This window comes from Amblyomma mixtum, chromosome 6 (assembly GCF_055824585.1).
Source record: "Amblyomma mixtum isolate Tamu chromosome 6, ASM5582458v1, whole genome shotgun sequence".
Taxonomy (NCBI): Eukaryota; Metazoa; Arthropoda; class Arachnida; order Ixodida; family Ixodidae; genus Amblyomma; species Amblyomma mixtum.
Window position 1 is genome coordinate 156,348,443 of NC_143017.1, and position 23,452 is coordinate 156,371,894.

At 45.4% G+C, this 23,452-nt stretch overlaps 1 protein-coding gene across 2 annotated transcripts in view; it reads left to right on the plus strand.

Moving 5' to 3' along the window:
• The window catches only part of igl (IQ calmodulin-binding domain containing protein igloo), a 190,448-nt gene extending 174,407 nt beyond the window's left edge, over nucleotides 1-16,041 (plus strand). Inside the window, exons 3-5 of one of the 2 annotated variants that reach the window (XM_089549836.1) lie at nucleotides 6,088-6,276; nucleotides 9,755-9,866; nucleotides 15,567-16,041. In XM_089549836.1, the coding sequence (XP_089405962.1) occupies nucleotides 6,088-6,276; nucleotides 9,755-9,856 (291 nt within the window). In that variant the 3' untranslated portion in view covers nucleotides 9,857-9,866; nucleotides 15,567-16,041. The remainder of the gene's footprint in view (nucleotides 1-6,087; nucleotides 6,277-9,754; nucleotides 9,867-15,566) is intronic. The other variant, XM_089549837.1, reaches the window with a different exon arrangement.
• Nucleotides 16,042-23,452: the final 7,411 nt, after the last annotated feature.

Sequence of the window (23,452 nt, forward strand, 5' to 3'; positions counted from 1 at the left end):
TGAACACCAACGGTGGCGGATACTGAGCCTCGTACGGCGTCTCCTTCCCTATTCGTGGGTGCCGTAATGGTTTTGCCATAGGCTGTTGACCACAGTTCTCTCCTTCACGACGCAGCTACACCCGAATTAGCTATTCTAGACATGTAAAAGAATTTTCACCTGCTTCTGCTTTGTGTACAAGCCGATTGCTACGTCGACCCTGAAGGATGAATATAGTACTCTTGTGTATAGCAGACAATTAAAGCCACAGGACCTATGTTTGGGAGGATGTGGAAAGGAAGTTGAGGTTTGAGCCAACGCGAGGAGGTGCTTTCTGTTGGTCATAATCATCATTATCGTAGTGAGGTTGTGTACATTCGCTGTGGGTTAAAGACCTCTTCCACTGTTTTCCAATTAGCCCTGTCCTGCTAGAACCATGGCCACAGTAGTAGCAAAGCTCCCATCTAATCTCTACACATAACTTTCAGTTGCCTCTGGGTAGGTTTTCATTAATTTGCAATTCGGATACCTTAAGAGACACGATTTCTGTTCATAAAGTCGCAAAACATTCCCCTATAATCATGGGCAGCTGTAATCGTAACGAAGAATTTAGGCTTTGCACCTCTTCATTGAATTGAAGGTCACCTGAAATGACCTCTTCTTGATCATTCGTTGTGCGATCTTTGCCTTCCTTTAATCCTAAACACACACAAAAAAATGTTCTCGAATCTCCAGTATTCGATTCACAAGCTGATTAAATTCCAGGGTGTAGGCGAGCAAAAAAGGGTAGCCTATTTCCCCTTATAAATATTCATGGATCGCCTCCACCAATTCGAAACTTTGCCGTCCGACCGGAGCCAAGAACTTTTTTGATCACAAGTCCGAGAGCCTTTTCCTCGATTGGCTAGCCATCGCCCGATGAGGACATCCTCCCGCTGCCAAATATCTCCCCTTTTATTTTCCTTTTGTCGCCTTGAACGAGAACATTCCACGAATGTCATCTCTGTTCTTCGCTTTCTCTCGCACCCCCAACATCCTCGCTTTTTTTCCCCTCTTTTCGCTTTTTTTTCTGTCTTCTTTCAACGAACGAACCTATAACGTCAGGTTTCGACAAGGGCCCTTGATTTGTTTCTTAGCGAGCCCAATTTTGAAAACATAAGCCTCAGGAATGAGACACGCTCGTTCCTTTGCACCCGGTCCGAGGCGGAAAGCATCCCTCTCTCCTTTGCCGCGGGGATGAAATCCACGCGGTCGCCTAGCTGTTGAAGTCACACGCCAGCGGCCGCGTCGAGAAAGGTTTCTTCTTCTTTTTTTTTTTTTTGATGTCGCGGTCGAAAGAACACGCTCGACAAGAAATGGGAGATTGCTTTTTGTGCAAGACTTTCGGAGGCTCACCCTCCTGAACCGAGTCTGTTGTTTTGTTTATAGAACCCCAAGAGCCCTCGACAAGGGCCGGCTCCACGCCCCTAGTCTGTCAAGTGAAGCGGACGTTTATATTATTCGCTCGGGCCGAAGACCGTGTCCGGTTTATCGAACGACGCGGAGAACAGGGAAGCCAGCCTTGTTTAACTTTTAATTTTGTTCCCCGACGCCCAAGCGCTCGAAGGTCTCCTAGCGGATTTTGGAAATTTTACGTACAATATGCAGCCGCCGCGGTGACTTAGTGGCTTATGACTGTCTGATTCCCAGCACAGTTTAACAAGCTTCATCGCTTACTGTGATGGCTACGTTTGTTGAAGCGGAAAGCAAAGCGAAATAATATATGTATGTGCATAGAGAGAGTGTTTCGTTTTATTCACTACAGATTTGGCATAGAACTAAGAATCAAAAAGTAAACTAATACATTCCAGATACTTAAGCACTTAGTATACCAAATAATAAATGATTAATTACCTTAAGTTAGCTAACAATTTACATATATATTGTTATTCTGTGAAAAAACTGCAGCTGATAGGCGGCAACGGCAAGGCAAGAGAACGTATATAGACAGTTTCGTTCCGTATTAAAATGTGAGCTGAAAGTCTCTGTCCTTTCCTTCCTCCCTGTGTCTGACTTTTTGCGCGAGTCATGATCTCTGAAGTGTCGAACAATCAACTTAGCCAAAAAAAAAGGCTTTGGCTCAACCACGAATGCCTACGGCCATCTGTTGTCACAAAGGTATCCTCAACGCAACGCAAATACTGATGCACGCCTCATCTTGCAATAATTACTGTTCTTGACGGGAACTTGCCATTGAAATGAGGTTCGAAACAAGACAAGATCAAGTTCATGCCCAATAAACTATAATCTTAAAAAATCGTTTAAATGTGTCGATGGCAGAGAATCACGGCGTCCAACTGGAACTAAACCAAAATGAAGAAAACAAGAAAAGGAAGATTTATCTTTGGGTAAACTGGAATTCATATGTTACGTCACTTTTTTTCTTCTTTCGTGGCTGAATCACACGAACCAACAACCCAGTGGTTTTTCTCTCTTTGGAGACAACTATTATTGGTGCATTTTCTCTGTAAAATCCAGGCCCGAACAGTACGATATCATTACTATGGAGGATTGCGCCCTTACGATGAGCTACCCCGCAACGAGGCGCCTGTATTGCTGTGGTTTCTACCGTCTCGATGAAAGACAGGCCTCCTGACGAGAGACCTTTCTCGTGAATTACATAGATCGATATGCACCAGAGGCTTCAGAAAGGCCCAGAAACTTATATGGGTGCACATACAAAGGGCGGGTTCTCCAAGCACTCGGTCAGTTTGGTGGAAGATGCGACGTAAAGGGGAAACCTGCGTCATCGTTTTTCCGTCGCTTAGTCCCGAGATGACGGATGCATGCGCAGAGCACGCTTTGCAGTCGCGGTGATATTAACTTTGAATGGAACTCAGGAAATAAAGGTAAATGTCGGTTAGATTGAATAAAACGTACGTTCTTGTTCAAAAAGACCAGTAAGAACTGAAAACAAAAGCGGCCACTGCCAGCGACAAAAAAAAAAAAAATGCCCGTTTTATACTATGTAGTACCTGTATACACGATCCTAAGACTTTCTGCTAGTGTAGCCCACCGTAAGAATGTTCATGCCATTTTTGAGAATTTCGAAAACGCGGTTACCCTCGGCGCTGTGGCCCAATAAATTCTGGCCATTTCGACGAGTTACGTTCCCAGCAGAGGTGCTTTACCTGCAGGCTTGCCGAAAGCGCATGTATTTTGGCGCGATGTAACCTAAATTCGTTCAGCCACAAGGACGAGGGTAACCGCGTTTTCGATTGTCTAAAATCTGATATGGATATCGCTTGCGATGGGCTACACACCTCTCGGTAATTAAGGAGCCTAACAGCAATAGTTAAAAAGTTAACTATTCAATATTAGCTAACTAGCCTGATAGTTAGAACGCCTTAGCTCTTTTCTGATGTACTACACCGCTGACAATGCTATGCTGAAAAAATAAAGCGGCCTCTTAACTAAACGAGGATATTTTTAAAAATTTTCAGAAAGTGTTAGGTGAAACACCCCGTATATCAAATGACTTGGATAAGACCATCTGCAACACCGAAGTCGCTTGTATGCCCAGCACCAGCGAAGTAAACTGCCTGCTCGAAAAAAAAAAAAAAAATAGACACTGAAAATAGTGCACCGCCACAAGAGCCCAAAACTGTGCTGTGGAAATGTTTTAGTATCAGCAGGACATATCTAGCTGACTAGCCGGGCGTAAAAAATTCAGACTGATGCATTCGCGGTCCACTACTCTCGAGGCAACGGCCCCCCGTCGTGGGACATTCTGATAGCATGTAAATAAAGATGCCATAACAAATAAAACGGAGCTGCAAGACTGCGAAAGTCCACTAACGACCATGCACAGCGAAACAGCGGGCGAGCGTCACGCGGTAGCGACACGACTGGAAACTGCGTGAGGCGCACGCCAAATTGGGCTCGAAAAGAATGAGGTGCTGCCGTACAAGCTCCGACTGCGTATCACGTCCGAGCGATACGGCGAGCCCATTTCTTTTGGGGGGTGGGGGGGCTCTTTCTTTTAGCTGCTTGCAGCCCAGAAATAAACAAATATACCCCGTGGAGCATTGTTTGCGGGACGAACGAACAGAGCGGGGGACTATGCATGGATAGCTTGCTCTCTTGTTGGCTTGTGTTCCTGTCGCCATTGCTCACCGTGGCATGGAAAGGCAAAGAATGATTGCGCCCCATTTCAGCTTGGTCCAGAGGCTAGGGATGCTGCGGTTGCTCCCGAAGCCAAGCCAGCAGCGCTGGTGCACCGGAAACCCTGCCGAGTCCTGTCGCTCTTTCCTTTTTTCTCTCTCTCTCTCTTTCCGCGCATTACTTACTTTATCAGTCTTCCCGTTCCCAGACTCTCTGTTTTCCCCATAATTTAGTTTAGGCCGCGGCACAGCCTTCACTGAAAAATAGTTACACGTGCTTAGTTACTGAGAGCGTTTTTGCTTGATGAGTCAAAATTGCTATAAATGTTTATTTACAAATTCTTCGTATACTCCGCCGCGAATCATGCGTTTCAAGTCCTGCTGGCCACACAAAAAAAAAAAAAACATTTATAGGGATACCTAATTACTTTATGAGTTGGCCATTCGATAGCATGCGAAGCTGTTGATGTATTTACCAGAAGTGACGTCACTTCCGGTCTGGTGACGTCACTCCCTTCCGGCCAATTGGAATTATCATCGGGTATGACGACGTCACTTCCCTCCAGCCGACGAGAGAATTTTATGACAGACGCCACATTTTTTTTTTCTCGATGACGCTTCTAACGTTATCGCAGTAAAAAGAAAAGAAAAAGAAGGATGTGCGAGAATATTATGACCTTCAGACAGCCACTTGGCGCCTGCGAAAACTTGAGAGAGGCGCCAGGGCTCGGCTCAGGCCGTTGTGCCGGCGTTTTCCGGGTATGTCTTCCGCTCAGATGATGTTGCGTGCTCTACACTGTAGCAGACTAGCGAGTAACGTGCTCCAGGTGCCCATCCCGCCTCCTCCATGAAACATGTTTTCCTGTAAATCTGCAGAAATGCAGCGTTTTACAAAGCGTCCTTGAGGAAAAACGAAGTGGTAAGAATGGCGAAAAAAAAATGGCAGGGTTTTAACGTAGTTCAACAGAGCAGACGTGCGAAAGCATATGCTTAGCCTGATTGGCTCATGGTCTTGCTTTGCTGAGTCGTCGGTACGTCTGGCGACGATATTTGGCTTAGGTTAAGCCGATGGGATCTGTTCGCGCCGCAGATGAAAGTTGACGGAGACGACGATGTGCAATGCACAGCGCGAGAATGTGTTGCAGTTTAACACGAGGCGTGATCGGCTGCGGCGATAGAATAATGCTCTCGTGCAGTGGTCAGCGAAGCTTATCATTCGCGCCGACGAAGTTTCGAATTCCAGTCGCAGCAAAATGTATTTTGTGTGTTAAAGTTCAAGTTCAAGGTCAAGGCTTCAGCGATGGCCCAACTTTTGCAGTTTTGGTTGTGAAGTAGAGATTTCGCTCTAAAAAAAAAAGGGAGAAAACAGCGCCAACTGTAGAACACAGGGAAGGAGGGAAAGCAGCGACTGGACTAACAACTGAGCTTTATTTTAAAAAAAACTGCGTGAACATGTGGCAGAAATAAAACGGTGTCCAGCTGTAGAAAAGGTTTTTCGACTGTAGTAGGGGCGCTAGAAAGACCGTCATCTCGTCTCATGTCTAAGGACGTTTCCACTGAATTACGGCTGTCAAGCGTCTTGATCCCTGGTAGCCTCCTTTGCAGGCTAAAACAGCCCCTCCCTCCCTTGTCCTTTCACAATACCCTGCAACATTATCGTTTCCCTTACCTTACTTTGCCTTATTAAACCTTCCTCTGCCATTCGTTGTTGTTACGTCGTTGTTACGCGTCTGCACTTCACGCTTCCCTGTTGCTTTACCTTCACGCTCATTCACCTTGCTCACTTGTGTTCGCATCCACTTCATGCACACATTGCAAAGCAACTGTGAGCGTGCCACCAATTTCTACGCGGTCGCACTGAAGTGTTTCCAGACGTCTTAACGGCCTCAAATTCTCACCTCCCCCTTCTTTCTCTCTTTCGTTATCCCTCTGTGCACTGCGTCCACTACGATGGTGACCGCACCAGTTGGCCGACATCGACCTGGCGGACCCGAGCCTAAACCAGGCGGCCAGCAAGATCCAGGCGACGTTCCGGGGTCACCGAGTCCGCAAGAGTCCGCTGCACCAGCCCAAAGACCAGGCGGACCAGCAGCAGGAGAAGCAGCAGCAGGGGGAAGCCAAGTACCAGCAGGATGACGCCAAGGAGCTGCCTGATGTGAGGATGCTATACATGCGCTTTTTCTGCCCAGATTTCCGTGCTATTGACGCTGAATCAGCCAAGGTTTCTTTCCCATCGCTTATGTTTTCGATGCTGAAATGATAAGAAGGTGCCCGAATGGCACCAGAGCCTGGCATGACCTACCACCCATTTTCACGAAACCGACGCCACTCTGAGGTGTTACCGCAGCGTGGAACTAAAGGCTAAGAAGGATCGCCGCGAGCGGAACCACGTCGTTTGGCTCCGTTGCATGAATGCTTCACTGACACATACAGACGTTGTTGCCAGAGTTTTGCAGGAAAATATATATGTTAGGAGCGCTGTTGCAGGGACCTTTGCCCGCCAACGAGATAGAAGAGCCGCTAAGTGTCACTCCGCGAGTTTTTTTTTTTTTTTTTTGGCACCACCAATGCAGAGAGAGCATAGAAACAGGAAATTTCTACGCCGTAGTGGAACGTTCGCAGGACTATGACAGCGCGGTTTTTACGAGGAAGCGAACCCAACTTGCATGGGCTATAAGGGCCTATGTAAATACGAAGGGCTATTTGTTAGCAAACACCGTTGAGCACCTATGACTAACAGAGCATTTCAAGTGCGAATAGTTTTGTGCATGACAGCCTCTGTAAGGGCAGGCCTTATTATAGCATCATGCTTGCATGTATCGCGATATGGAGCTTTCTTATTCATGAAGGAGGGGAGGGGGGATGACTTAAATCTTGAGCACGGTATTACCACCCAGTATAACACCCCATTTAACTATTACTCATGGACCACCAATCTCAAGATGACTGCAAGATCAACCATAACTACTAGTTTTGCGTGAACGCATATCACGCTATGTATATTATGCTAATAGAGCACAGCATATCTCGATCCGCGATCCGCAACCGTGATCCGCTTCTGCGATCCGCCAGTGGGCAAGCGCTGATTGGTCTCAACGTGACAGGCATGCGCACAGCTGGCCGGGCACAAGGCGCCATCTGTCGCCCTCAAGGTAATCTGCGCATGAGCAGCAGAGCCCCGTGTAGGCGGATCGCAGATCGCGTTATGCTATAACTCTTCTTATTGTTCTTATTCTTATTGTCAATACGCTTACACGGCATAAAATAAGTTATACTTTCTCAAGTTTAAACCAGAACCGACGGAGTTCTTCCAAATATTGCTCTTTGCTCGTGGCGGTAATCAGCCAGCAATTTTGAACAGACGCAAGAGGAAATAAACGCAGGCGCCTGGTCTCCTGAAAAGAGGCTCCATTGACAGTGGCCCGCACTGCCAAGGAACATATCACTACAGTTGAAAGCATCAGAGGAGGAGAACAAAGAAGTCGAGCAATCGCAGGTGCAATGAACGATTTCAGAGTTTTTTTTTTTATCTAATTGCAGCCGCCTACGGTCCCTAATTAGCAGATGCTGACGAGCACTCCGTTTCGCCACGTGCCGCTGTCAGAAAAAGCGACCAGAGCTACAGGCTAATGAGGATTTCATTACTGCTCCTTCTATTCTTGGGGGCGCGTCACTCGATCGCTCTGCTCTGAACCACCTCTGTGTGACAATGAGCCCTCTCCACCAGTGTAAACTAAGCGCCCTCTCCAACTCGTTCATTCATGGAGGCGCAGTCGAAGCAGGCACCTTCGATCACAAGTGGTGAGTAAGAAACGTGGCTGCGCGCTGACGAAGAAAAGAGAAGGCTGAACAATGAATTCGGTAGTCCTGAGACAAACAGAGAGAGCACATCGTCGTCGCTCACGCTTCGGCGAGTCTTCCGAGAAGCTCCGAGCCCATGGAAAAGTCAAGTGATTAGAGACTAGCATTCTCCTCCCATAGAAAAAAAGAAAAAAGGGCACAATTTACTTGCGCGAATAGAGCCAGCGAAGCAATCAAACGGCACACCAAAGTAAGCAAAGCGGGCAGCTGTAAGGTTTAATTCGGAGCTCAAAATTATAATAAAAGAGAATTAAAGCTATTAAAGCAGCGCTTACAGTGCGGTCTGTTAGTGTACCATAACAGACGGGAACGCAGCGAAAGGAAGAGCAAAAAAAAAAAGAGGTAGAAAAAATTTCTCTGTGGTCTTCCTGCGTCTTTTTTCTGCCTCCGATGAGCATTTTTCACGAAATGAATGACAAATTTCAGTTTGGTGAAGCTTGAGACTAGGCCTGACAAGGGCAAACAATTTTAAATGGCTATAAGGTTTAGTATTAACGCTAACATATCATTAAAAAGTATATCATAGAAGATACACAGTGAACTGACTTAAGAGCAGCAAACGACGATGTTCGCAAACAAAATTACGAAACCATCGTGTTTTCTTTTTAACTGTGAGGCGAAACGATATTAGTGCCGGGCGTTTGATTACTGAGGAATAGCTTTGAAGCTATAGAGTGCCAGGAATCCGCGACAGCACTCAGCCAGTACCGCAAGGCCTAGAGGCCTATCACGTTCAGTTCTGCAGCCACTCAGCCATCTGTTTATTACGTCACTGATAACGTCAACGCGCTATTTTTGAATGTTCAAAGCCATGCGCCACTTGCTGGCAGCCAAGGGAACTAGAAACGCTGCTCCCGAATTCCAGGTAATGGGGCAAGTTTCTGAGACGGCCTAAATGAATTAATTAGCTTAACGTGAAAGGCGCGATGAAAACCACGTGGTTAAGAGACACCGCTAGAGCGCTTGTGGTGTCTCCTGTATCATGTCGTTTTATTTGCGCCTTTTTCGCATTAATAACGGGTACGAACTCACCCTGAAGTTAGCCATTTTGAATTAATCGATGAAGGAAACTGACAATATAAATGACTGTCTGTATAATTACGTGCAAGCGAAAGTAGCTTCGCCGTGCTAAACATGGCTCAGCGGTGGAACATCAGCATCTCGCTCAATAAAGAAAACGGCTTCGCCATAACGGGCAAGTGATTATGGGTAAATTGAACACGCCAGACAGCAAAGTAGATAAGCTCGACCAAAGAGTACCTACTTGAAGCCCCACGGTTCTAGGTGATACGAGATCACACGACCAAGTAAGTCTAAAGGTATATATATAATAACATAACCATATTTATTTGGCGCCCGATTTCGAAGAGAGCAGAGAGATGCCGTCGTAACGACAGCTTTAAAAGATCAAAGGCCCCCAAACAACTAAGGTAGCTTCACGGTCAATGCGCAAAATGAATAACATAAAAGCTAATAAAATTTGCAGAAAATGACTCAAGTAATGATATAATACATACTTTAAAAGAAGAGAACCAAGCCAATGAACAGGAGAGATTGCTACAAAAGTAGCCTCAATTGTAGGGAAGAAACATGCGTATCTTAAGTTCAGGAAGATATGCTTTCGAAGCTGTTTGCAAGTTGATAGCTGTAAACTGGATTTTTCCATCTTGCAGAGGCAAGAACAAACTTCACGTCGACTGCGTAGTTGCAGCGCTCAAATAAGGCGTTGTGTTGCGCTCACGTTACGAGCGGAACTTTGCCTCTTTCCGCAGGAGCTTAAGGACATGGACCTGAACGATCCGGACCTGGCCAAGGCAGCTGTCAAGATACAGGCCACGTTCCGCGGTTACAAGACGCGCAACCAAAACGAATGACCACAACCAGGTAAATGCAGCTCTGTTAGGTCAGCATTCATTCACTCTGATCCAGTTACAGCCATGATGAAAAATAGCGCAAAGGTAACACCATATTCCTTCAATTTGGTAACACGAAAAACGGACAGGACGACGCAGACAAGCGCGTATACCAACTCGCACAACTTTCGGTATCGCACATTTACAGCATACGAAGATCGTGCACCCCCTGACTGTGCAAAAGTCCACTGAATACATATCGCAAGAGTAATGGTGTCGGTGAAACCAGCCCATTCTCACAACGACTCAAAAAGCATGAGCCTCACGTTTTTGGATCCAACTGTGCTTCCACTGGGCCAGCGCGGGACCTACGTGGTTTGTAAAAAGTCTCCAGGCCACAGGGTCTGCTTTCAAACTTTGTGGTAGTCTGGAAGGTGAGGAGGAGTCTGATCCTCACCCCTGAAAACGTTGGTAGCTTCATATGCACCGTAAGAGGGTACTCATGTGACGTCGCATGTGCCATTTTATTGTACAGAGCCAAGCTTCAGTTGTGCAGATCGGAGCATGTGGCGATAATCTGATTAGACACGTGCGGCGGTCTTTTTAAAGGTCTGCTTTTGAGCAGTACAGTAAATATTCGCCGATATTACAGCGGCAGTCATTTCGCCGTGCTTATCGCACAGCAAAATGACTGCCGCTGTAACGTCGCCGGATATTTACTACACTGCTCAAAAGCAGACCTTTAAGCCTGGAAACTTTTGAACATCTGTATTCATTGACGCGATTCGCTTATTTGAGAAAACGCAGCTGTCATCGCGAGGTAAGGCATCCTCACCACGTTTGATAAGCTAGCTTAGTGGCTGCGGCGTAGAGCTGATGCAGTGGTACGATGAATATGCATATGTGCCCGAATAAGCAGCGCCCATGTTATTAGTAGGAGTACCTACTCTCTCAACGGCTGATAATCGTACTACGATCTTTAACGTGAAGCGCCATGTCCAATCATTACGACGCTCTACATAAGCAGCGCTTCCTCCTTCTCGAAGGAAGCCAGAGGTCGGCCTCATCTATTGCGTTTGATGAAGTTCGTACGTATTGATGAATGTCGCTTCGGCTGCCCCCCCCCCCATCACAGTTTAGTGCATTTCGACGTTTCGATGCCAACTGCTCTGACATCTCTTCAAATGTGAAAAGTATCGGATAGGTCTCGTATTGGATAGGTGGAGACAAAGCAGTGGCACCTAGCGGTAGACGCCAAGCCTCTACGCCTCTTCTAGGAAATCAAATCGAGATAGTCACGGAATAGGTGTAAAGCTTCGTAAGGAACAAAAAGGAGTTCGCGGACAAACAAAATTCACATGGATACCTAATTACCTTGTGTGGTGACAATGCGATAACATTTAAAGTTGATGCCTTCACCGAAAGTGATGTCCCATCCGCTTTTGTGGCGCTACTTCCCTCCATCCAATGGAAATTATCCTCTATGATGACGTCACTTCCCTCCAGCCAATGGGCAAATTTTATGTCCGACGACACGTTTTTCCCCGTTAAGCCTTTAATGCTATCGCAATAAAAATTCCTTCAGGAAGTTATTTACGCCACCTGTTTGATAAAGTTTCTAACTAATAAAAACGCGAAAAGGTTTGAGAATCGGACGCCGGCGGCAAGCCTTAACACTCCGGGAGCAAAAAAGGAAGAATGGGTCAAGTGAATAATGCACAGCGTAACTGAGAGCAAAGAAAAGTAAAATGAAAACTCCATTGTCCAGCCATACAGAGCGAAGCTGCGAATGCCAACATATACAGCTGCGGCAGCAACAGTCCACTTAAAGGGACTATGAAACAAATTAATTGAGATTATGTAAAGATAGGCAATCCATCACTCGTCACTCCAGCGCAAAAATTTTTGAGCTAGCATCAATAACAACGAAGTTATAGGCGATTAAAAATCACCCTCCTCCTCTCCCCCCTCAACTCGTACGCTAGGGGCACCATAAAAAAATAAAGAAAACAGCTCCGAGACTGGGCTCCGCCCATGGAAACGTCATTCGCTGACGTTCGGTTTACAACTTCCGGTTGTCGCACTCCCGAGGAGCAGCGTGCGTCGGCAGCGTCTCTCCGGTCTCGGCGCTTTCTTGGATTGCGGCGCGCGTCGGGTTTCTTTGCTATTTTGCAGAATTTACCTGAACCTTTTCCCGCTCACACAATGTTTTATTTTTTTGTGCGCTGGTTCGGCCGTCACACCGATGCTGCCTAGTCTTGGCGTGAAACACCGTGCATATACTGAGCCTAGCTGTCGAATGATGATGGACACCCGGTTGCGGGATCGCAAAATCGCGCCGCCCGACTTAGAACACAAGGAACATACGGTATTGCGGTCGTAAAACGGGCGGGAGAGTGAAAGAAGGTCGGGACCGAGTCTGCATGTCGAAGCAGCAGCCGAATGTGAACCGCAGCAGTACGTAGCCGTCAGGCCAAGGCCCTCCGAATTCGTCCTGTGCCCTAAGTAAATGCGGCACCTTTTTTTAAGTTCTCGTAGATAAAATGGTCTTCCATCGCAGATCATATCGTGCAAACGTTCATACCGATCGCTGTAAGCTGGAAGCTCACCTTCCCGGCGGGAAGAAACAGTGTCGGCAGCGACTTCGGTCGAAGCTTCAGGTGCTTGACATTCATGCCTGACTCTCGAACGAGCGCTGGGTTATAGTAGTAAGCGTCAGGTGCGAAGTGTCGACCGCAAACGCGGAGTCTTCGGCGGGCGTGCGACGCTGGCAGTCCGATGCGCTCCATCCAGGCTGCTCGCTCACGCACGTCTCTAGGAATAACATGTCTGAGTTCAACACCTCGCCAGTCACTGGGTTTGCAGCCGACGACACAGCAAGGCGTATTCATCTTGGGCGGTCGAAAAAGGCACTGCGAGTGACTCCCGAACTCGCGACAGAAAGAGGCGGCAGAGGTAAATTAAAACCATATGCGCGAAGGCAATGCCCTCGCTCGCGCTTGCCCGAGGGGGTCGCGCGGCAGCTCGAGCAGACGATTTTCACCGCTACCGGAAGTGTGCCCGTGACGTCGAAGCTGCCGCGGCTCCAGCGAATGACAGCGTGTGGTGGCCTGCCGACGTCATGGGACTAGTGACGTCTGCTTTTCCGATTTTGGTTTCGCGGCCCGCGAATTTTAAAAAACACGATTTTTAAAAATTCATAATAAATTGGTTTGGTTTTGTGGGGTTTAACGTCCCAAAGCGACTAAGGCTATGAGAGACGCCGTAGTGAAGGGCTCCGGAAATTTCGACCACCTGGGGTTCTTTAACGTGCACTGACATCGCACGGTACACGGGCCTCTAGAATTTCTCCTCCAAAGAAATTCTAGCCGCCGCGGCCGGGATCGAACCCGCGTCTTTTGGGTCAGCAGCCGAGCACCATAGCCACTGAGCCACCGCGGCGGCTCATAATAAATTGCCGGCTCAGTTCCGAAGACTCATACTTGGTGTCAATGCTTCTGAGCATCACTTCTAACATTTACAAGCGGCTTTTAATTCTTTTCATGGTCCCTTTAAAAGCATACATGCTTGGCTGCCTCTTAGCTGTTTGGGAACTAACACGAAAAATAATCACAAGCCAAACCTTGTTATTACCGCTTCACGAAATGCTAATTTCCTGTTGCATGTTTCCCTCGGTTTGCACGGCACTTGCATTTGTTCTTTCGTGTAGATCGGCTGTGAATATCTCGACACGACGGAAGGGCCGGAGATAAACAAAAAGAACCCTAAATTTTCTCTGCGGTCCATGTTTATATAGGGATGCAGCTGGGTTGGAATGAAATCTACACAGCGCTTTCTGTGAAGAGAAGAGCACAGGGGACAGCTAAATGCTCCATCTGCATGTAAACTTAAAAAATAATCACATCTTTTCACATGAGTTTATTCATGACGAGAAATTTTCGCAGGCAAACTTACATAGCGTGGCCGTGTATGGCCACCTGCCTTGATCAAAGCGCATATGGGCACAGCCAACCCAAGCTTCTACCCCCGGCAACCTTTCCGTTCGTAACTCTTTTTTCGGACATCCACTATATCGACCCTATAGCATCGATGCCTTTGCTTTCATTACACCGGCTCGCATTACATCCAAGCATGCGAAACCGGAGATTGACGCGAGTGCGTCAGCTGGATCCTGGGAGCCCTCGTGCACTGACGTCGCTTTTATTATTATTTTGTTCGCCAATATCAGTTCGTGCCCGCCTGGATCACGTAGCGGGAGCCTAATTATCTGCGCCTCTGGCGCAGCTTGTGGGCCGCATCCGATAGAAAATAGCGCGTTTCTGCGGCCGCGCTTTTCCTGTCAGATCGATTATGCTCTCTTCCCCACCCCCCTTTACTCTTTATTCTATTATGAGCCTTTGTTGCCAGGCGCGCTCCACGTGTAGTTCGCCGACGTGAGTTCAGTTAATCTGAGGATATTTCGCAGCATCACTACGCCATGTTTATCTATCTTGCTTTCTCTCGTGAGCCCACTTTTGCCCAGTTTAATGACAGGTGACCCCAAGCAAAAACGTGCAGGGAGTGTTTCCTTTTTTTTTCCCCTTACGATTTAATCCAACAACTTAAGTCTGAAGTGAAGCTCCGCCCACATTCAGCCTCCGCGCACAGAATTCCTCCACGACGAAAAAGTAGACTACCGCTTAAACGTTTCTTGTCACCTATAAACAAGAAGCTTGTCACAAGAACCAAGTTACGAACGCTAGAATTTTGATACGAGGATTGTTTGATATAGACAGATATTAAAAGGCTGATTTATCTTGCTGTTGCGATTGGCCATCGGAGTAATACAGGACGCCGCTGACCACGGCCCAGCGTTAGCAAGCGTGTGTTTTTTTTTAAGTTGTATCCTACTATAGCTGTCTGCGCGACAGTTCGAACAGGTGACAACGGCAGCATCGTCAGATGCACATGTTTAAAAAAAATTTCACAGGGGCCCTTAATTACACTACGTGTTGGCATTGCGATATCATTGGAATATGTTGATGCCTTTCCCGGAAGTGACCTAACTTCCCTCGCCCCAATGGAGGTTATCCGGCCTGGTGATGTCACCTCCTTCCTGCTAATGGGCGAATTTTATGACCGATGGCACATTTTTTCTCAGGGAGGCTTTTAATGCTGTGGTAACGGAATCAGGGCCAGTGGGAGAGGCCAGCTGATTTTTTTTTCTTTTTTCAACAATTGTCCATGGACGTTTCGCGATGGTGTACCAAATTATTGCATCCTTCTTACCATTTTATCACTCTTCTCTCTTCTAGAATACAAAACAAAAAGAAAAAAGAATGATGCCCTGTCACACCTGTCTCTCTCCCTAGTTCCGTAAAAAACCACTTGGACCGGGTGGCAATGAAGGCAACTCCTCGGTTCTACAATTTTCTCACTCCCTTGCAGATCCCCACATAGGCAAAATGAAAAAGTTCCGTGTGACAAAAATGAATCAGGCGATTATATATATATATATATATATATATATATATATATATATATATAAACCCCCAACTGTTTCTGTATTTAAGAACTTCCGCCACAGCTCGCCCCTATTCTTTTCAATTCCAGTGGTTTCTACGCAGGAAAACCGCATGGCCAGTCTCAGTTTTCGTTCTCCTTCAGGAGCAATTTATAAACTTCAGGACCCGTTGCATATAGTGGCGCCTCTTATTTCTTCCTTCTTTTGCCTTCTTCCATTTCTTCCTAGGATGAAGACCATCATCGAGACTTCACGGGAGCCTGCCCATATATAAATATTTATGACATAGCATGCGACTCTAAACAATGTTCAACTTCATCTAACTCCGATGCACGCAACAAGTAAGGAGGGTGCGGACGAAGGCGAAGAAAACAAGACAAAAAGAAAATCCAACATTTTCCTCAACCAGTGTCTGCATAGCACTGCATACATTCTTCCCTCCATCCAGGAATACGTACTGCTTTGTGTTCACGCACTTGTCTGCGGGGCTCCCATTAACCTTGCGAATCATTCGGACGAAACAAATACGTATACACCAGACGTTTCAGCGAAGGTGAACCAAATTCTTAAAAATAGGCTTTTTGTGGCATGAAAGCGGCTTCTGCGGCACAATAACACCTCCGTTGTAGAATGCCAAAGAAACAGATGAATAATGTTATCTAGTTAGCCGCTTAACTAATTTCTGATAATTAACTTTTTAATCATTGGAGTTAAGACTCCTGGTTGCAAATAGGGATTTGTGGCCGGTCATTAGTAATCGCATATCAGTTTTTTAAAATTTCGAAAATGTGATTGCCCTTGGTGGTGTAGCTCAACAAAATTTGGGTATTTCAACTAGTTACGCGTACGGGAAGGATTGTTTTGCCCCCATGCTTCTCGAAAGCGCGTATATTTTGGTGTGATATAGCCAAAATTTGTTGGACAACAGCGCCAAGGGTAATCGCATTTCCAAAATTCTAAAACTGATATGGGCATTACTAACGACCGGCTGCAAATCTCATTGCAACCAAGTGTCTAACTGTAATAGTTGAAAAGTAAATTACCAGAAATTAGTTAACCAGATAATTAGTTAGCTTTATTAATTTGTTTTCTGATGTGCACCAACACAGGTATTATTGTGCCACAGAAGCCGCCTTCATATACCTGACAAAGCCTTTTCTTTAAATTCCAGTTCACTTTTGCTGAAACAACTGGTATATCGCAGGAGACAGAGCCCAGCGCTACTGCAGCAATGTTTCTTGCACAGCGAGAGCACTCCCTATCCCCACTGTCGCAGCCTATCTTGAAGACACAAACAGTTATTTGCTTATTTGTTTCATCGCGTAATGCAAGCACAAGCTTAGCTATCTTCCCTTGTTTGTTTATTTACTGATTTATCCTAGCGGAGCACTAATAAATGCATATGACCAAGAGCTTAAACAGAAAAAAAAATCAACTGAAGAATACATTAAAAGCGCGCACATGGCTTAATGAGAAAGAAAAAAGTTACACAAAACAAAAAATTCACTAAAAAAAGCAAGTAAGGAGCCACTGAAGGTGAGAAAACCCATGAATGCAGCTACAACTGCAGAGTTGCTGGAGAATTAACGAGTCACGTGTGGTGTGGTTGTCTAGACAACCCGCGCACGCCCACTGCTCCAGCCTGATACGACAAGAATGAGAAGCAAATTTTAAAAGAAAGTGGTGCGGGCAAATACTGAAGAAAGTTTAATAAGCAGTTAATGTGAGCGCTAACACGGTGGTTTGTACCATTATATTTCCCTGCAGGCAGAGGCAAGGCTCTAAAACACATGAATGCTGGACATACATCTAACTGAGACAAGTAAATTTCCGCTACTCGAAGCTGTGACCCTGTTTAGTGTGGGGTGAAATGTCCCTGTACTCTGTACGACACACACGCGCGCACGCACATAAATCATGGCGACGATCTAGACTCTGCAGTTAGCGGCAGGAAAAATATAAAAGTACCAAAGGGCCGAACAAGTCGTGATTAGCTCACACGAGAGCGCAGAGTACGATATCCAAGGCTACGGCCAATTGCGGACTCTTCTAACATGCGAACGAGGTGGAAGTTTACTCTCCGAAGTGTCCTACAGATCGTTGGTTACGTAGTAGAACCACATAACTGATCAAAGAGTTGCAAAAGTTGCTCATAATCAATACAATTATTAGTAAAATGGCAATTAACAGAATACTGATAGGGAACAGTAAATATTTATCACAGCCGAGTATGCTAAAAATTATTGCATCGCGCAGTGCACTAAATACATTTTACAAACATTATACATGCAGCGCACCCCGTAAAAACCAGAACACTTCGAGAGAACATCGCCATTGGTTTGTTGATCCAAGCTGCAGTAACATCGCGTTCTGTTGGCACAGGCTATAATATAATATCGGTGAGTTTTCAAACGCGTGGAAGTGTACGGAGGCTTCCAGCTGTGCGCTGAAACCAGCTAAAAGTTATCGCGACGGGTAAGAACCCCTAGTCTTCATGCTCTCTCCTTAAAGTGAATGAAAACAGCTTACGTATTCCCGCCATGGATCAGGTGACTCAAATGCAAGGTGGACAGAATTACTTGGTCGCCGTTTTCATCCTTTGAACCATATCATGCGAGCTTTTTGAAACGTAATTGAGCGTGTCGATTTCCCTACCGGTATTAGAAACCTTGCCTCAGAGACGAGATGGCAAACTAATATAAACCAATCTCTTTTTTTAAGCAGGCGTCTACCAAGTATACAACCGGACATTTTACGTCTAGGCCAGCGGTCACAAGGACGACCACGTGGGCGTCCCGTGCCTGTTTTTCGTATATGCTACACATCATGCCGAATTCCCGTGCACTCAATATCGCAGCCATATGCCCACATCCTTCACAAGCCTGCCGTGTCAAATGCGTAACACATTACGTTGCGTCGTGCTGATCACTTTTGGTGCTGAGAAGGCCAGATATGGAAAAGTGCTGAGTCGTGACTTGTAGAAGAGTATTCCTTGTCTCGAGCTTTCGAGTAGAGTAAAAACGCAATTCATGTCACTTATCATAGCACAAGAAGAAGATTGAGCGTTATAAGCCTTACTATTTCGTCAATTTGCTTTCTATCTTCAAAAATGCTTCCTTAATGCTAGCCCTGTCTCAAGATAGTTAGCACTGGAGAAAAAAAAAAGACAAATAACCTAAAAAAGAAAGAGTCGTAATCTCAGCTGATTCAATACAAATGTTTGTTACCAAGTTTAACAAGTTGTGGGCTATGTCTGAGCGTTGGCATAATATGATTGTAATTTGGACTGTAATATATAGTAAAAATAAAACTCGGATGGGCAAATTTCAAATTTGGAAAGCAGAATAAAAAATATCTGTTTCAGAGAGGTCAAATACTCGCTTGTTTAACTGTCATTTTGAAAGAGCATTAGAATTTTTTAGCTACCATTTTCGCGTTTATGTGTTGGCGCTTGAAATTTCCCGTTCAAATTTTATTTTACCTTGATAGCACAAGACAGTCAAGGTAAAGGCTTACTTGCTACATTTTCACATTTCGCGAACACTACAAAAATTGTCCCCCACAAGTTTACCAGACGGAATTAAGGTTTACAAACGACGAAGAGGAAAGAGAAATTGACGCGCACTTCAGTTTCATTGCGAGTTCGCTGTGCAGGATAAATACAAACTCAATGTCAGTCTTATGACGTCAGGTACGTCTCCGGCTTTGTAAACAAAGCGCATTCTAGCAGTGTGCAAATAATAAATGTAAGCTAAAAAACTCTACGTAGTATATGGAGCCAAAGCATGCAGTCGGCTCTTCAACTTTACTGCCTTGGCTTTCAGGTTAGCGGCTGGGAATTTGAGAAACGTTTATTTACTGCTTTTTGTCATGCTTGTTTGCACTCTTAGGAGATTCTGTAAGATTTCATCGCGGTGTTTCCAAAGAAAAACAAACAGAAAAAAAAAGAGACGCATATTAGATGAACGGGAGGACATGCAGGGTGTTGTTGACTGGATGGTTGTAGCTTTGCTGGTGAGAAGGCCTATGGCCCCAGATATTTGTTTGTTGTTTCTTCGAGTCTCGCCTTCACATATGGTTCTATCAAGTCAGCGTTGTGAAAGGACAAGCAGAGGTGACACTTGTACTACTACAAGGAACGTGAATATATGAAGATGTGCGTGGCCTATAATGAAAGAAAAAGAATATGATATATATATATATGGTACATATAATAAAGAAAAAGAACATCTTCGTTCTCTAATAAAAGTATTATTACCGACTATACCCAGAGTTGAGTTTCTTACTCCCAACGCCTGCGCCAAGTGTTCGTGCAACTTGCCACCGAAAATACACAGAAGTTCTTGGAAGATTGTTCATTGTCGCCACGAAATTCATCCCTATTAGACGAGGTAAGTCATCTGCAGGGCGGAGACGTACCGCTCCTGGTGACCTTTAGCGCCATCCACAGTCACCATGTCCCAGGAAACTTCCTAACCTAGTCATTTCGCCCCAGCCTGTGTTCACTCCAGAGGTTCCCGTTTCCAACTGGTATTCACACAGCTGCCATGGTAAAAGACGACCAGCTGTCCCACATGTCCTGTCCTTTTTCGTACCTTATTAATTTGAGATAGGGTGTCATTAATCAACATCTGGCACTTTGTAGTATGGTCTTGTAGCAGGCAAAATCTCATTATAGAGTAGCAAGTGATCATTTTGGAGCAGGTGCTAACTGCTTATCATGCTAAGTAAAATTAGAAATAAAAGTGCTTCTGTATAAAGATTCTGGTGGTAGGTTACGTGTACTCCTCAGGCATGGTGCACAATCAGAAATAAAAAGAAAACAACATATAACAGTTTAAGGAAAACCGAAGAAAAACAATAATCTATTTGAGCTTGACTGGTAGCCAGTCTCTAGAGGACACTACACTCATACCTTCACTCTAAGCAGATCTGAATGTGATCTTGCTCCTTTAGAGTCTTTTTAAACCATTACTACCTGGATCAGCGCAGCTGATGACTGTTATAAAATGTTAAGTCGGGGTCCAAAGGTCTCTGACCCCCCTCCGAGTTCCGAACTGTGTTGCACTGTATGATGGCGCTGCCTGGCGATGCAGGTGTCGAGAGCAGTGCAGCGCGCCGGCCAGTGAGGGGGGGGGGGGGGGGGTCGGTCATCGACTTTTGACCTCGACTGTCTAAAATACTTCTTCTTAAGGTCCTTCCTGACAACAAGTGAAGACAGTCTCCATTTTCATTAACGGAGTTGAGTTCTTGAACTTCAAATTTCCCTTTTTTTTGCTGCTCTAGAAAAGAGGACCCCATTATTAGAGGTTAGAGCTCCCGGTTTTTATTTTTTTTTTTAATTTGGCGGACTTTTCTCACTTTTTTGCGAATATTTTCCCACAGCAGAATTATTGGCCTTTTTCTGTGATAAATGTGGCACCCCTGTGCGCTCAAAAGACCAGTAGAACTTATCTTGGCTTGTTGGTTAGAAAGAGTTTATATGACAGTATTTAATGCATAAACAGCCGTGCTTAGAGCAGTAGTTGAAATATGCAATGCTATAAAAAAAAAGCTAAAGCAACTTACACAAGAGCAACACACACAAACTTGCCTCACTTATGCAAGTGAAACAAGGCTTTCATGTCCAGTCTCCTTCATGTTGAAGTAAGCTTATTTGCTTGTGATAAATGCAACCGCATCTTTCTTTGCAAGACATTGCTGCCTCCTCCACTCACAGAAGAAACTGAAAACAGCAAAGGCTTCACAAATACATAGTTTCGGATTCAAAATAACAAAAAAGTGACACAGCCAGAATCCAGGAGAAGTCAGCTGGGCCTTCTATCATATAGACTGCATATGATGGCGGCAGTGATGGAAGTGCCGTTAAAACGTTGCGGGAGCCAGAACAAGGGTTTGAGTTGATAGTGGCTTGCTACGGTTACAAACGTTGTCAGTGTCCTTGCATGCAATCAGACGACTGCTTAACCAAGCAACGGCTCTGATAAGGAAATGATAGTTTTGAGAACAGAAGGCGCTATGCTTGTAGACGAAGCAATGGAGTGTCTCGATTCACATTCGGCATTCGTCTAAAGTAGAGCATCAATGCCACAAAACGTACATCGTCACTGCTTAATCCAACGAACTGGCTGTCTCAGCACACTCCTGGCTTCTGCAGTTCATTATAACCATCTTGTGACAGATTGTGACGCGTACTCAATAGCCAGAAGTCTGGCGTTTATCTAAAAAATATTGACCTTTTTCGGCCAAAACTGAGTTTCAAAAATTGAATTCAGTGCATGTTTAACATTTATTTACAGATTAAGCTGAAAAACAGACAGCCAACTGCCTACTCTCCACAATGTAATCTTGTGTAAAAGTCAAGATGTCAGGAGCTAAGAAAAATAAAATATGGGAAAAAAACTGTTTTCACAAGCATCCATCAAGACTGCAGCTTATTACCTTATACTCAAAAGTATACAGCGTGTTGGGCTACATGTTGGCTACACTTGCAAGATGTATGGTGTATTGCTGAGTGTAAGTCGAGCTTTCATTATAAAAATGACCATATGAAAATGGGTGGTCAACCCATCTGCAGTGTTTCAAGTAGTTTCAGTCGCGCCGCGCATAGTATGCTCCCTTTGACGGGACCTGATCCTGCTGGGATGCATGGCGATCCACGTGTTAAAAAAAAAATTCATATTCAAATCAGTTCCCGTAAAAATTTGAACTGCGCGCAGCCGTAGCCGTTTACGCGAATCACTTGCGCTGACTGTCGCCTTCCCAGTTAAGCTGGAAATAACGCGAGATCAAGCTTCCTGTAACCTCGGGAGCGTGCGTTGTGCCAGAATCATAAACTACCAGGTCGCTGGCAGTTTGGCACTTATCAGGATAACCAGTCGGCATGCACGCAACTATGGAACACTTGGAACACATGACACCGTAACAGGTTGCAGTTCCATTAATGACTGGCCGCAAGAGGTTGCTCGGGAAGTGCAACCTCGGTCTCACAAGCCCCAACGATGGCAGCACCTGCTATCCAAGGGCACAGAGGCGCATCGCTTAACCGCTGCACCAGGAGTGATATGAGGACACCCAGTGATCTATGTACAAATCCAATTCAACAAATAACCAAGTTAAATTAAGGACAACAACTGTAGTGCTAGCGCACCTATGTCGCATTTCACCCGACCAAGTTAAATCGTCTGTTTTTTTGTTGTTTTTTTTTGTGGCAAGCGAGGGCTGCGAGATGGGAGTGGAGTTCGATTTACAGTATTTACCCGATTCTAACGCGCCCTCAAGTGTAACGCGCACCCCTTTTTTCACGGTCTGAAAAAAAAAAAAAAACGCAATGTCTTCGAATGTAACACACACCAGATTTTTATGCTTCCCACGCAAAGAGCGAGCGACACGCGACAAGCGCGCAGTTTCCGAACTGGAAGAGCCACACGAATGGAAGCGAGAGAAACTCACGACATTGGTGATCGCATCAAGGTCAGTATGTTTCCTTTGTTTAACTTCTCGAGTATAGTTTCTGTTTCAGTCTTTCTGGCACAATAAGCGTGCACTACTGGTGATGGCGCTACTTGATTTGTTTTTCTCCCACTTCTAGCTTACGAGGTCAATTCTTGGGGCCTTAGGCTAGGGTGGCTTAGGCTGTTTAAACAACTGGTGTCCAGGTTCGGTCATTGCTAGTAGGTGCAAAACATGCAGGAAGAGGAATCGTGAATGGTGCCGGTTAACCCATACTTGGCGTAATTACATGCATCCTGCAAGCCATTTTGCCCAACGGTTCCTCTTTGATGAGAACATCTCAGAACAGGCATCACTTAGGTTAGGGGATAACAGGGCCCAGCAAAAGACCCACAAGACCAGTATGGCTAGAACGAAGCATAGCATCAAATGTGTCATGAATTGCTCTCAGGGCACATGAGGAGAGCTTGCTCTAAGCAAAATTTCAAGAATGACGGTGGAAGCTGAATTCCCATTTACCAGGGGACAACAGAAGGGTGTAAGCTTCCCAGAACAACACAGCCATACAAGACCCTTCAGGCTCAAGTGTACTAATCTTCATAAGCCACCTAATGATGATAAAAAGAACTGAAACTATTAAAAAAGAAGAAAGGCAAGGGCAA